At 50.6% G+C, this 14,849-nt stretch overlaps 1 protein-coding gene across 1 annotated transcript in view; it reads right to left on the bottom strand.

Moving 5' to 3' along the window:
* The window catches only part of LOC107116918 (plexin-A4-like), a 46,070-nt gene extending 38,916 nt beyond the window's left edge, over nucleotides 1-7,154 (bottom strand). Inside the window, exon 1 of the mRNA XM_015418944.1 lies at nucleotides 5,967-7,154. Within this exon, the coding sequence (XP_015274430.1) occupies nucleotides 5,967-7,154 (1,188 nt within the window). The remainder of the gene's footprint in view (nucleotides 1-5,966) is intronic.
* Between the last annotated feature and the right edge of the window lie 7,695 nt (nucleotides 7,155-14,849).

Here is a 14,849-nt window from a genome sequence, read left to right as displayed (position 1 = left end):
TCTGAAAGAACTTGTGACTGACCCAAGGTCACACCAGCAGCTGCATGCGGAGGAGTAGGGAAATCAAACCTGGTTCTCCCAGATTAGAGTCCGCGCGCCTAACCGCTACACCAAACTGGCTCTCGAAGGCAGGGAGAAGAAGAAGAAGAGTTTGGATTTATACCCCGCCCTTCACTACCCGAAGGAGTCTCAGAGCGGTTTCCAATCTCCTCTCCCTTCCCCTCCTCACAACAGACACCCTATGAGGTAGGTAGGGCTGATAGAGCTCTTTCGAGGACTGCTCATGAGAGAACAGCTCTGAATGAACTTGTGAGTGACCCAAGGTCACATCAGCAGCTGCAAGTGGAGGAGTGGGGGATCAAACCCAGTTCTCCCATATTAGAGTCCGCGCTCCTAACCACTGCACCAAACTGGAACAGCTAGAGTTGAAGTCCAGTAGCACCTTAGAGACCAACAAATTTTTGGAATAGGAGCTTCCAAGAGTCAGGGCTCCCTTCATCAGATACCAAAGGGAATTTTAACTCTCAAAAGCTTCTACCTCAAAAATTTTGTTGGTCTCTAAGATGCGACTGGACTTGATCCTTGCTGTAGTGAGACAGACGGTTTCCTGAGAGATGCTGCCAACTCAAAAGAGCCAGTTTGGTGTAGTGGTTGAGTGCGCGGACTCTAATCTGGGAGAACCGGGTTGGATTCCTCACTCCTCCACATCCAGCTGCTGGAGTGACCTTGGGTCAGTTACAAGTTCTCTCAGAACTGTTCTCTCAGGAGGGATCCTCGAAAGAACTCTCTCAGCCCCACATAAGGAACAGAGGTCAATCAGTGGCTATTAGCCGTGAGATACAGATGGAACACTCTTCCTGTTTTTTGAGGATTGAGTAGACGCAGGGAAAATTGCACGAAGCTGCAGGGCAAAATGCGGCCACGCAGCAGCTTGTGTGAAATTGACACGTACCATTGGGACAAAAGGGAGGAGTGAGCGCGGAGCAGCACTTGTGGGAAATCACCCAATGTCTCGGGCAGTGATGCTCTGTATTCTTGGAGCTTGGGGGCCCACAATGGGAGGCCTTCTGGAGTTCTGGTCCTGGTGGTGGACCTCCTGAGGGCACCTGGGGTTTGGCCACTGTGTGACACAGAGTGTTGGACTGGATGGGCCAGTGGCCTGATCCAACATGGCTTCGCTTATGTTCTTATGGATGTTCATGTCGGTTATCTGATGAAGTGAGCCCTGACTCCAGAAAAGCTTGTCCCGGAAACCACTTTTTCTAGGTTTCATCTGACCCCAGTTCTGCAGAAAAGACTAACATGTCTGCCCCTCTGGAATTACTCACAGGTGGTTTTTGAGACAGAGGCAGGAGGAAGTGACAGGTGAGCTGACACACCCACTACTGCTGCCACAGCTGGAGCGAAGTAGCAATCCCTGCCACGGTCCAATTGGATCGTGGTCACTACAGCCCCGTGGCCCTCTGTAGACTTTCCTATTCAATTCAGGACCAGTCTGCTCCCAGTAGCTCACAAGATTAACATTAATCTGCAAACCCAGTCTTGAACACATGAAAAGGGTTTCCAGCTTCCAGGTGGGTCAAAAGAACCAACATGGCTGTGTATAACAGTACAGAAAATAACCTCAGTTGAATCAAGAACCCTCCACGCAGCATGAAATTGCATCACACAGGAAATTTATGGAGAGTTCTCTTCTGAGATTGTTACAGAGAATCATGGAACTGTGGATCTTTCTTTGAAAACACTGCGAAGTGAAACGAGACAACTAATTAGCTAGCATGCTCGTTTTGGGAGGAAATGCTTCATGAATTCCTGATTCGACTTTGAAACCATCTATTGTGGATCTTGCATCTGGACAAGCTTTTCCTGTTTCATCCACTGGACTTTGATGTTTATGGATAAAGGTGTTTGTACCCGATACGGACATATGAAATCGATGTCTTTGTGACTGTATTAACATAGCATTGGAAAAAGTGCAGAAAAGGGCAGCTAGAATGATAAAAGGGTTGGAACACTTTCCCTATGAAGAAAGGTTAAAGCGCTTGGGGCTCTTGAGCTTGGAGAAACGACGGCTGAGGGGTGACATGATCGAGGTTTACAAGATTATGCATGGGATAGAGCAGGTTGAGAAAGAAGTCCTTTTCTCCCTTTCTCACAAGACAAGAACTCGTGGGCACTCCATGAAATTGCTGAGCAGTCGGGTTAGAATAGATAAAAGGAAGGACTTCTTCACCCAAAGAGTGATTAACACATGGAATTCACTGCCACAGGAGGTGGTGGCGGCTACGAGCATGGACGGCTTCAAGAGGGAACTGGATAAACATCTGGAGCAGAGGTCCATCACAGCAGCAGCAGAACTGGAAGAAGAAGCAGAAGACAGCCAGTTCCACTGCAGGTCTGATAGAAGCCCTCCGGGGACCTGATCCGGCCCCCGGGCCGCATGTTTGACACCCCTGGTATAGTGGTTGTATGTTAATACAGTCACAAAGACATCCATTTCATATGTCCATATCTGGTACAAACACCATTATCCATATACATCAATTGCATCACACAAGAAATTTATGGAGAGTTCCCTTCTGAGAGTATTATAGAGAATCATGGAATGTAGACCTTTCTTTGTAAAAGCTGTGGTGTGAAATGAGACAACTAATTAGCTAGCATGCTCGTTGGAAGGAAATGCTTCATGAATTCCCGATTCTACTTTGAAATCATGTATTGTGGATCTTGCATTCAAGACAAGCTTTGCCGGTTTCATCCATTGGACTTTGAGGGATATGGATAATGGTGTTTGTACCTGATATGGACATATGAAATTGATGTCTTTGTGACTGTATGAACATCCAACCACTATGCAGTGGAATTGTACACTCTTGATTCAACAGAGGTTATTTTCTATACTATTATGCACAGTTGGCTTGGGTTTTTTTATGCTTATACTCTGTAAGTACCGGTTTGTTTAACTTCCAGGTGGGGGCTGGAGACCTTCCTGGAGTAACAACTGTTCTCCAGACGACATAAATCACTGATGTGTTTATTTGTTTAAAACGGACATTCCACTTCTCTCGGAGAAAACGGCTGCTCCAGAAGGTGGACTGCGTGGCATTAAAACTCTACCAGGTTCCCTCCCCTCCCTGAACGCCACTCTCCCAGGCTCCACCCTCAAATCTCCAGGTATTTCTGTAGGACAAGGGGGAAAGAATGTGATTTCTGAAAGTGATTTCTGACACTCCTTGATATATATACACTGACAGCTGTCACTGTGCCTTCAAAAGTTTAATCGTAATAGATTCAGGTGCAATAGAATGGAATGCTATTTAGATGTTGCAAGGACACCAAGAGCTAAGGGCAACGTGAATCGCAGCCCTTATCAGCTAGCTCTCCATAAGTGAGGCCAGAGAGGGGCCCCAGTGTTCTCTGATGTTCCCCGTTGTTCTGAAGGCCAGAGAAACAAATGCAATCAGGAGAGACCAATAGTAAGGTGTCCCGCTCCAGGGGTTGCGGACCCCGACGATGACAGCCTACAGACCCCTGGAACCCCGACGAGCCCGGGAGAGACGCCGCGACCCGGCTTAACAGTGGGAGCGCGTCTTGAAGAACTGGCGCAGACCAGTTGTCCGACGAGAGAGAGAGGAGGCGCGGGATCGTGCAAGGCGCCCAGCCCCGGCCGAGCTAGAAAACGAGAACGGGGCTCGACGAGACCGCCGAGGGAACAGGAGCAAGTGGGGGCGGTACGGAGGCCGAGGGCCCTTCCCGAAGGGACGGAGCAGCAACGCGGTGCTGGCGGCGTGGCCCAAAGGCCGCCAAGACTGCTGCCGGCATACACACGCCCGACCGGGGAAAGCCCCACCAGCGTCTACACTTAAAAGGGGGGGCCAGGCCCCGGGAGCAGAGGGGCGGTCCCGGGGAGGGAGAGGAAGGAATAAAAGGCGGGTACAAGAGGGGCCGGGGAGGAAGCACATGCAGATGATGAGAGAGAGAGAAAGTGACCCAAGAAGTGAAGGACGAGAGAGAGGGAAACGGGAACAGCGTGTGGGCAGAGGGACCTACGGGGTGCTCTTAAACCCCGTCCCCTGCCGGTCTGAGGCCCTTCTCTACCCCCCTTTTTGCTGCAACCTCTCCGGCCACCGGGACCACCCATCTAGTTGCCCCTTGACGTTACACCTGGCACTACGGCCACCGGGGGCGCCACTCCCCGTACTAAGGGAGAACGCGAGTACTAAGGTTTAGAGTCAAATGATGCTTTTATGATGTTAACTGCTTGGTACCAATTAAAGGTTCTTGAATGTGTAAATTATAGGTGATGTCAATTGGGGTATAAGACCCTCTGCCCTTCCTGGTTAAGGCGGAATACAGCTTGGTGTTGCTGCTGTAAGGTACTCAGCCCTGTATTTCCTGTTTCTTGCAATAAACAGATATTTATCTAACTCATTGGACTCTGACTGGGTGATTCCAATTCGGCCAAGGGGTCACACAGGGCACAGATCTGTGCATCATTTCTGAACCCAGAGTTGGTAACACTACACATGAGCCTGCTTTATACCGGATCAGGCCACTGGTCTGTCAAAGGTATTATTGTCTTCTACGGGGTCTCGGAGCTCTTTCGTATCACCTGTTACCTGATCCTCATAAATGGAGATGCCAGGGATTGAACCAGGAACCTTCCGCATGCCGAGCAGACACTCTGCCACTGAGCCACGGACCCTGCTTGGAGCTGTGGACACTCGTCTCCATCGAGACTGTGACAGTAGAAAGGAAGCAAGAGTCCAGGAGCGCCTTAAAGACTAACGAAACACGTGGCGGGGTCGGAGCTTTTGTGAGTCACTCCTCACTTCTTCAGATACTCTTCCAGTTCTGAAGAATAAAAGGGAATATTTTGGATCGGACCCTGCGGCTTATCTTCTTGACAGTGGTTTGGAAGGGAAACGGCAATCGCTTAATCCGGCGCAGCGTGCAGAGAATATTCCCTCTTTGGCTCCACAGGCAGAAAAGAGGAAAGGGCTCTCTCTCCAATGGCTGAAATTTCCCATCTGCTAGGCTGGAAAAGGGGTCTCAAAATCTCTTTCTCAGAATACTGGGAGTACGAGGGGGGGATGTCATACTGACCAAGCTTGACTATTTATAGGCCTATTGCTAATTTTTGGACAATGCGTAATTGTATGTTGTACGCAGCAACCAGTGAGATAAATTTCTGCTCTGTTGGGGCCCTCCCAGGATCCCGCACAAGACTTCCAGAGTACGGCAATGACAACTTAGCTATCGCCGATCTGAACGAAACATACATTTGTGGTTAAAAAGAACCAAATAGTCTTGCATCAACAAAGCATACCAAAACACATGTAAAATATTTTACAACTAGTGAAAGACTCAGTTTCAGATGCAGACAGAGAAGAGGAGGAGGAGGAGGAGGAGGAGGAGATTGGATTTATACCCTGCCCTCCACTACCCGAAGGAGTTTCAGAACAGCAAACCACCTCTGAATCTCTCTTGCCTTGCGAACCCTACAGGGTAGCCATTAGTCGGCTGCAACTTAACAGCGCTTTCCACCACCAAGAAGCCTCAGAGAAGAGGAGAGAGAAGAGGTTGGATTTATACCCCGCCCTTCACTACCCAAAGGAGTCTCAGAGTGGCTCGCAATCTCCTTTCCCTTCCCCTCCCCACAATAGACACACTGTGAGGTAGGTGGAGCCGAGAGAGCTCTCTTGAGAACTGCCCTTGAGAGAACAGCTCTGAGAGAACTTGTAACTGACCCGAGGTCACACCAACAGCTGCAGGTGGAGGAGTGGGGAATCGAATCCAGTTCTCCCAGATTAGAGTCTGCGCTCTTAATCACTACACCAAATTGGCTCTCCACCAAACTTAGAGTTCCCCCAAACGACGCTTTGAAAGACCCTACCCGGGGTCGTTCATGCAAGAAAGCAAGCAGACAGAATATCTGGGTATTTCTAGCCAGAATCTGGACTTACCGCACTGCTACAGGAAATGTCCTTCACTTTAAGCCAGGCCAGATCCAGTGTCCCTTCGCCCCTATAGCAGGACTGCAACCTCTCCTTGATACGATCGTTGATGTTCTTCAGGACAAATATGCACAGTGCTGACTCGTCCAAGGACTTCATTTTCCTCTTCTGTCCCTTGGAGAAAATGGCAAAGAGGATGTTGTCCTCCGGCCGGATACCCAAAGACCTGGCCAGGATGGACCCCGCCTTGGACAAATACGCCGCCTGGAGCAATCGGTATTCCACTCCGTTCTTCTCACAGCCGATAGGTACCTCGACATACGAGTTGAACGCCGTGTCCTCCTTGCAGAGGCGAACCAGCTTTGAGGTGTAGACCTGTTCCTTAGTGGTGGAACCAGGCGGAGAAATCATCTCAGGCTGGAGAGTCAGAAAGTAGACAAAATTACCGCTGCTGAAGCCGTAGATGTAGTAGATGTCAAAGTCGGGGATGATGGTGAAGGTGTCCGACGGGATCTTGATCATGGAGGCGACAAACTCGTCATGGAAGACATAAGCGAACATCCCGTCCGCCTCCGAATTTTTGGGCAGCTTCCTACTGGAGATGGTAGGGAAGTACTCCGGCTTGCCGTCCACCGCGGTGGCAATGAACAGCTTGTCGTCCATGTTGTTGTACGAGACAATCACTCCGAAAACCGAGCCGCTCTCGTTGACCCCGGAGAGGTAATGCTCCTTGTTGTGGAAGGGCTCCCCGAGCTTGAACAGGTCGTCCAGCCGCAGGAGTTTGCAGATCCCCTGGTACAAACTACCGCAGGCGATCAACCTGTTCTCCTTGTAGTCTATGAGGAGCATTTTGTTGACGTTGTTGGTGGACGTCAACAGCTCGTTACAGGGCTGGACCAGTCTTGGAGGGTAACATTTGGGGTTGTCGATATCAGGACCTGTTTCGTGAGTCACCAGCACCTTCAGGTTGCCGGAAAGCTTGTAGATCCGATTGACGGCCCCCACATAAATATGCCCTTTCCTCTCGTCTACCACCAAGTGGTTCAAATACTCGTCGGCCTTGTCCACAGTGAAGGTGAGGAAAGGTCTCTTTGGGTGGGACGTCGGTGGCCGACTGACCGAAGGCGACGTCACAGCACAGAGGAGAAGTGGGGAAATGAGGCAAGTCCATCGCCACATATCTGTCGTCCTGGACATGGTTACAAAAGAAATTTTTGTATTCCTTACAAAGGGAGGCCTGGAGCGGCAGGCGTTATCAAAGTGTTGATCCCGTGGTGAAGCTTATCCTAAAGCGAAGGAAGGAGAAAAAAAAGGAAAATGCATTATGGAAAAGTGTTTTTTCCCTCCCCTCTCCTTCCTTCAAGTGCCAATCCAGCATCAGAGGAAGCCCATTTAATTGCTAATCCCTGTCTTTTCATCTCTGCTTAAGACCGCCACAAAGGAAGCCCCCTCGAAAGAAGAGACGCCAAGATGGAATAAACAAACACCCAGACTCCTGTCAAAACAGCAGAAAAAAGACTCTGAAGGTGATAGCAAGAGACATGGGCCGAGAACATACATAATGCCTCTTTCCAAGGAGCCTGTCCGATATAGGGTTGCCAACCTCCAGGTGGGGCCTGGAGATCTCCTGGATTCACGTTTGATCTCCAGATTAAGAACATAAGAATATCAGAAGAGCCCTGCTGGATCAGGCCAGTGGTCCATCTAGTCCAGCATCCTGTCTCACACAGTGGCCAACCAGTTCCTCTGGAGGGCCAACAACAGGGCAGAGAGGGCGAGGCCTTCATAAGAACATCAGAAGTGCCCTGCTGGATCAGACCAGTGGTCCATCTAGTCCAGCATCCTGTCTCACACAGTGGCCAACCAGTTCCTCTGGAGGGCCAACAACAGGGCAGAGAGGGCGAGGCCTTCATAAGAACATCAGAAGTGCCCTGCTGGATCAGACCAGTGGTCCATCTAGTCCAGCATCCTGTCTCACACAGTGGCCAACCAGTTCCTCTGGAGGGCCAACAACAGGGCAGAGAGGGCGAGGCCTTCATAAGAACATCAGAAGTGCCCTGCTGGATCAGACCAGTGGTCCATCTAGTCCAGCATCCTGTCTCACACAGTGGCCAACCAGTTCCTCTGGAGGGCCAACAAGAGGGCAGAGAGGCCAAGGCCTTCATAAGAACATCAGAAGAGCCCTGCTGGATCAGACCAGTGAGGGTCCATCTAGTCCAGCATCCTGTCTCAGACACTGACCACCCAGTTCCTCTGGAAGGCCAAACAAACGGGGCACAGAGTCCGAGGCCTTCTCCTAATGCTGTCTCCTGGCACTGGGATTCAGTGGTTGACTGCCTCTGAACAAGGAGGTTCCCCTCAGTCACCATGTCTAGTAGCCTCTGATAGAACTATCCTCCATGAATGTCTAGAGCAGGGGTGGCCAAACTGTGGCTCCGGAGCCACATGTGGCCCTTTCACACAGTCTAATTTAGTGATTAACACATGGAATTCACTGCCACAGGAAGTGGTGGCGGCTACAAGCATGGACGGCTTCAAAAGGGAATTAGATAAGCATATGGAGCAGAGGTCCATCAGTGGCTATTAGCCATAAGGTATAGATAGGGACTCTGGGGCAAGTGATGCTCTGTCATCTTGGTGCTTGGGGGGGTCACCAGTGGGATGGCTTCTAATGTCCTGGCCCCACTGGTGGACCTCCTGAGGGCACCTGGTATTTCTGGCCACTGTGTGACACAGAGTGTTGGACTGGATGACAACAGTGGGAGGGCTTCTAGTGTCCTGGCCGCACTGCTGGACCTCCGGAGGGCACCTGGTATTTCTGGCCACTGTGTGACACAGAGTGTTGGACTGGATGACAACAGTGGGAGGGCTTCTAGTGTCCTGGCCGCACTGCTGGACCTCCGGAGGGCACCTGGTATTTCTGGCCACTGTGTGACACAGAGTGTTGGACTGGATGGGCCTTTGGCCTGATCCAACATTGGCCTCTCGTATGTTCTTATGTTCTTAATGTTAATAAAAAGCAAATTTGCATACTTTCCAATAAAACTGTGTGTGTGATGTTTGTTCCTATCTTGTGGCTCTCAAACATCTGACGTTTATTCTGTGTGGCTCTTAAGTTAAGCAAGTTTGGTCACTCCGGTCTCTAGATTATAGAGATCAATTCTCCTGGGGGGAAAATGGCTACCTTTGGAGGATGGACTCTGTGTTACTATTTCTCGCTGAGGTCCCTCCCCAAACCCTCCCCCTTCCCAGTCTTCACCCCCATAATCTCCTGGAATATCCAGCGTGGAGTTGGCAAGCCTAATACAATACCATTCATATCTACATCTCAGGGAGACATCCGGAAGATGCAACTTCTGCAGTCACCGCGAGTGACGGGGGAAACCACACATCCCCAACGACTCCCTGACCCTGGGAGTAGCCGATGCTCCTCCCACACATCCGAGGCTCCGCCCACTCCAGTCCCGAGACCCTCTCGCCAGTCCCCTCCTCCCGATCCAACGAGTCCCCACGCTGCTTTGTCAATAAGCATAAGCAGACATTAGCGACGCGACTCTCCCTGTAGTTTTATGAGGAAGGGCTCCAAGAGTCCTTAAAAATGCCACCATTACAGTCGAGGAAATCCACGAGAGGAGAGTTTACCATATCAATCCCCCCCCAAAATGTGTTCCGAGATTCCAAGCAACGTACAAACCCAGTTTTTAATGTCTTGTGTCTGGGCACCCCTGATCTGGTTTTGACTCAGACACCAGCTACGAGGGAATTCGTCTTCCAAGAAACGTACGGCCTCAGTTCTGATGGGGGACATGGTGTGCACACAGGGGAATGTGCTTCAGTCTTGCTCCCCTCTATGCCATTTCCCTGTCCTAAAATGGCTCCAGGTCGATCCAGCGTGATGTGATGGTTAAAGGAGGTGGAGTGTAATCTGGATTGTGACTCCCTGCTCCTCCTCTGCGTGAAGTCTGCAGGGTGACCTTGGGCCAGTCACGGTCAATGCTCCCTCTAAGCTGTGGAGTCTTGTGAGCAAAAATTTTACTTTGGGAGCTACTGGCACTAAAGTTGTGAGCGAGAGATTTGGCTACTACATAAATTAGTCTGCTCTGGAGCCGTCCTTCCTGAGCTAAGACAAAAAAGTATGAGCCGGAGACTAAAAGACTATGAGCTAGCTCACACTAACTCAGCTTAGAGGGAACACTGGTCATGGTTCTCTCAGCACTCTTTCAGCCCCACCTACCTCACAAGGTGCCTATTGTGGGGAGAGGAAGGGAAAGTGATTGTAAGCTGCAGGAGGAGGAGGAGGAGGAGGAGGAGATTGGATTTATACCCCGCCCTTCACTGCCCGAAGGACTTTCAGAGCAGTTTACAATCTCCTTTCCCTTCCCCTCCCCACAACAGGCACCCTGTGAGGTAAAAGAAGAAGAAGAAGAGATTGGATTTATACCCCGCCCTTCACTACCCAAAGGTGTCTCAGAGCAGCTTACAGACTCCTTTCCCTTCCCCTCCCCACAACAGACACCCTGTGAGGTAAAAGATGAAGAAGAAGAGATTGGATTCATACCCCGCCCTTCACTATCCAAAGGTGTCTCAGAGTGGCTTACAATCTCCTTTCCCTTCCCCTCCCCACAACAGGCACCCTGTGAGGTAAAAGAAGAAGAAGAAGAGATTGGATTTATACCCCGCCCTTCACTACCCAAAGGTGTCTCAGAGCAGCTTACAGACTCCTTTCCCTTCCCCTCCCCACAACAGACACCCTGTGAGGTAAAAGATGAAGAAGAAGAGATTGGATTCATACCCCGCCCTTCACTATCCAAAGGTGTCTCAGAGTGGCTTACAATCTCCTTTCCCTTCCCCTCCCCACAACAGACACACCCTGTGAGGTAGGTGGGGCTCAGAGAGCTCTCTTGAGAACTGCTTGTGAGAGAACAGCTCTGAATGAACTTGTGACTGACCCAAGGTCAGACTGACCCAGCAGCTGCATGTGAAGGAGTGGGGGAATCAAACTCGGTTCTCCCAGATTAGAGTCTGTGTTCCTAACAACTGCACCAAACTGGTAGTCCCAGGATATCTCCAGCCTCCAACTTTTATTGGCCAACCCTCGTCACACTGACAATTTAAATTTCCAGGGCTGCATTTTCAACATCTGCACCGTAGGAAATTGCTATGCTTTCACAGAAACGGGCTCATAAAACTTCCTTCCTTCTCATCTCACTCCCGCACCCACACGATACTAATAATAGTCGAGATTCCCATTCACGCGCATACAAAGAATTCAAAGTGACGGGGACTTCTGTGGTATCGACAGCACAGGGCCCCCGAGAACGGGAGTTTCTTCCTAGCCATGAAATCCCACTGGCCAACTGCCACTCGGGCCAGGGCTCTTTTTGTAGAAAAAGCCCAGCAGGAACTCATTAGCATAATAGGCCATACCCAACAGCAGAAACTCATTAGCATATTAGGCCACACCCCCGTGTTACCAGAAGTGTGGTCATCCAGCCACACCCCCTTTTGCTTCTTATTCTGTTTACCATGTTTGTTGTCAAAACCCAGGGCCCTTTTTTTGAAGCAGGAACTCCTTTGCATGTTAGGCCACACACCCCTAATGTAGCCAATCCTAATGAGTTCCTGCTGTTGGGTGTGGCCTATTATGCTAATGAGTTCCTGCTGGGCGTGGCCAATTTGGGAGCCAGCCGGAACTCTGTTTCTGTGCGTTCCTGCCCAAAAATAGCCCTGGACTCACTCCCACCCGTGAAGCAACATGGAGGGCAGCATCTGCCCCCCCAGGAGCAAACCAGCAGGTATCTGTTGAATTCAGAAGCCCTGCTTGCTTTCCAACTGAGGCACAACAGCCAGTTGCCACCCTCCGGGTGGGCAAACGTAAAGAAACACCATGTTAGAACAAAACACACTCTACTAATATGCACTTCCGTCTTCATATATTGATTTAGATACAATAGAGACCCTAGTGTATCTTATACATATTCATATAATACAAAAACCTAAAGAACATTATATATCTACTAATAGAAAAGTCCACGGCTACAGGGACCTATTCCAATGCTGCAGACTACCTTGCTCCTGATAAGAGACTGATGGAGGTTGCAACAGTCGTTGATGATGAGAGATGCAGCAGGCTCTTCCGTTCTCCACAAAAAGTGATTCAGCCAAGCATCAAAGCAAGCAACACGCCTCCCAGGCAAAAATTGTGTGTTTCGACAGGTTCTTCTTCAGGCAGAAGCTGGAGCCAAAGCTCACAAGGCTACAGTGCACAACTCAACAATTCTATGGAAGGTTTCTCCGGTTCTCCTCCAGGTGGGGCCTGGAGATCTCCCTGAACTGCAACTGACCTCCACACTGCAGAGATCAGTTCCCTTTAGGGTTCCCAAGTACTTACCGCGATCCGGCGGGGGGAAAATGCTCCCCGGCCGGACCATTCCTCCCTGTAACACAGCATGCCATCGCCAGGAAGTGACCCTCTGGCAATGGTACCATCGAGTTTCGAGCCCCATTGCCAGAGCGTCGCCCAGCGCCACTTCCTGGCGACGGCATGGTGCGGCGCATCTGTTGTCCCCGCAGGAACGATCCTGCAAAGACGTCTGTGTCCCCCACCGAATCACGGTAAGTACTTGGGAAGCCTGGTTCCCTTGGACAAACATGGCTGCTCTGGAAGGTGGGCTCGACAGCATTATTCCTGGAGTGAGTGACTCAGCATGCCTGGACACTGGGGGGCGCTGCATCACTCTAAGGGTGCACAGGTGTTATCTCCTTGAATGGGATGCCTCTCCTTGTCGTAATCTGGGAGCTGCCCTCTGACCCCCTCCTCTCTCGCTTCGTCCTCTCCCTCTCTCTACATGGCCTACCATGGAGATAAACATCTCTGCAGGTCTCTCCTGTAGAGACAACGCCCTCGAGCTGCCCTCTAACCCCCTCCTCTCTCGCTTCGTCCTCTCCCTCTCTCTACATGGCCTACCATGGAGATAAACATCTCTGCAGGTCTCTCCTGTAGAGACAACGCCCTCGAGCTGCCCTCTAACCCCCTCCTCTCTCGCTTCGTCCTCTCCCTCTCTCTACATGGCCTACCATGGAGATAAACATCTCTGCAGGTCTCTCCTGTAGAGACAACGCCCTCGAGCTGCCCTCTAACCCCCTCCTCTCTCGCTTCGTCCTCTCCCTCTCTCTACATGGCCTACCATGGAGATAAACATCTCTGCAGGTCTCTCCTGTAGAGACAACGCCCTCGAGCTGCCCTCTAACCCCCTCCTCTCTCGCTTCGTCCTCTCCCTCTCTCTACATGGCCTACCATGGAGATAAACATCTCTGCAGGTCTCTCCTGTAGAGACAACGCCCTCGAGCTGCCCTCTAACCCCCTCCTCTCTCGCTTCGTCCTCTCCCTCTCTCTACATGGCCTACCATGGAGATAAACATCTCTGCAGGTCTCTCCTGTAGAGACAACGCCCTCGAGCTGCCCTCTAACCCCCTCCTCTCTCGCTTCGTCCTCTCCCTCTCTCTACATGGCCTACCATGGAGATAAACATCTCTGCAGGTCTCTCCTGTAGAGACATCGCCCTCATATTCCCACACACATGATGCCGGACAAGTTGGCCACTTATGATAGGGAAAGTGCTCTTTAGATTAGGCTTCTCTTTCTCTTCTTTTGACTGCAACCAGAATGTGAAATGGATCTACTTGAATAAATGTAAGTTTTTACTTTTTTCGCAATATACTTCTAGAAGAAGAAGGGAGGAGGAGGAGGAGGAGGAGATTGGATTTATACCCCACCCTTCACTACCCGAAGGAGTCTCAGAGTGGCTTACAATCCCTTTCCCTTCCCCTCCCCACAACAGACACCCTGTGAGGTGGTTGGGGCTGAGAGAACTCTCTCGAGAACTGCCCTGGAGAGAACGGCTCTGGGAGAACTTGTGACTGACCCAAGGTCACCCAGCTGGCTGCACATGGAGGAGTGGGGAATCAAACCAGGTTCTCCCAGATTTGGGAGATTTATTTTACTGCACTCAGTATCACACTTCTATGACTTGGCAAAACTCTGCTATATTAACCAAATATCCCAATAGTTATACCAGACAGAGGTCCCTCCCCTCCTCAAACCCTCCTGTCACGGCTCAGGTGGGGTGTCACCTGATGCTGCCACCACTCTGGATTTAGGATCCCTTGAGAAGGCCCAGAGCACCCTCCCAAGACCTTCAGACCTCACTTTTGGCCGAATAATAGGCGTGAGGACCAGGCAGAGTGAACAATGAAAATAGTTTATTTTATAAGAGGTCAAACAAACAAGGTGCAGAATACTAACAGTAAGTGGGTGAAAAGAAAAGAAATCAAATGCCCTAACGCATCTAAGTATATACTGTCCGTAGCTCACTATTCCAAGTGGCACTAGACTACTCACCCTTCCCTCAGGATAAGGGTCTCTCCCCCACAGCAGCCTCTCCTGGCCCTGTTCCCTGGGAAGAAGAACAGCTTTTCCTGCTGCTCCAGATCTTTTATTCCAAGCCCTCCACTTTCCTATTGGTCAATTTTGGCTCCTAACCCTCTCAGGGGCTTCCGGGAGTTGTAGGCCCAGCCTCACCTACTGCTAGCCAGGCTCCCTGGGCCTAGTAGGCCTCTGGTGGCACAGCCCAGATCATGACACCTCCCCTCCCCCAAATATACAGGAATTTTCCCACCCTGGAGTTGGCATGGCTATACAACACAGAGGGAAAGCTCTTTCGGGGGGAGGGGGAAAGAGAGGGAAAGGTTTTTGCATCTCCAAAACCGCTTATGGCTCATATCCGAGAACGGTAAAATTTCAGCGGCTGGGGAAAACAAACAGGCGAATGTGATAGCAAATACCCAACCTGTCGCCGCACAGGACTCCAAAGAGGCTGATTAAAAGCAAAC

Source organism: Gekko japonicus, unplaced genomic scaffold, assembly GCF_001447785.1.
Source record: "Gekko japonicus isolate JY-2015 unplaced genomic scaffold, Gekko_japonicus_V1.1 scaffold2657, whole genome shotgun sequence".
In the NCBI taxonomy this organism is placed as follows: Eukaryota; Metazoa; Chordata; class Lepidosauria; order Squamata; family Gekkonidae; genus Gekko; species Gekko japonicus.
This window is presented reverse-complemented; position numbering and strand designations above follow the sequence as displayed.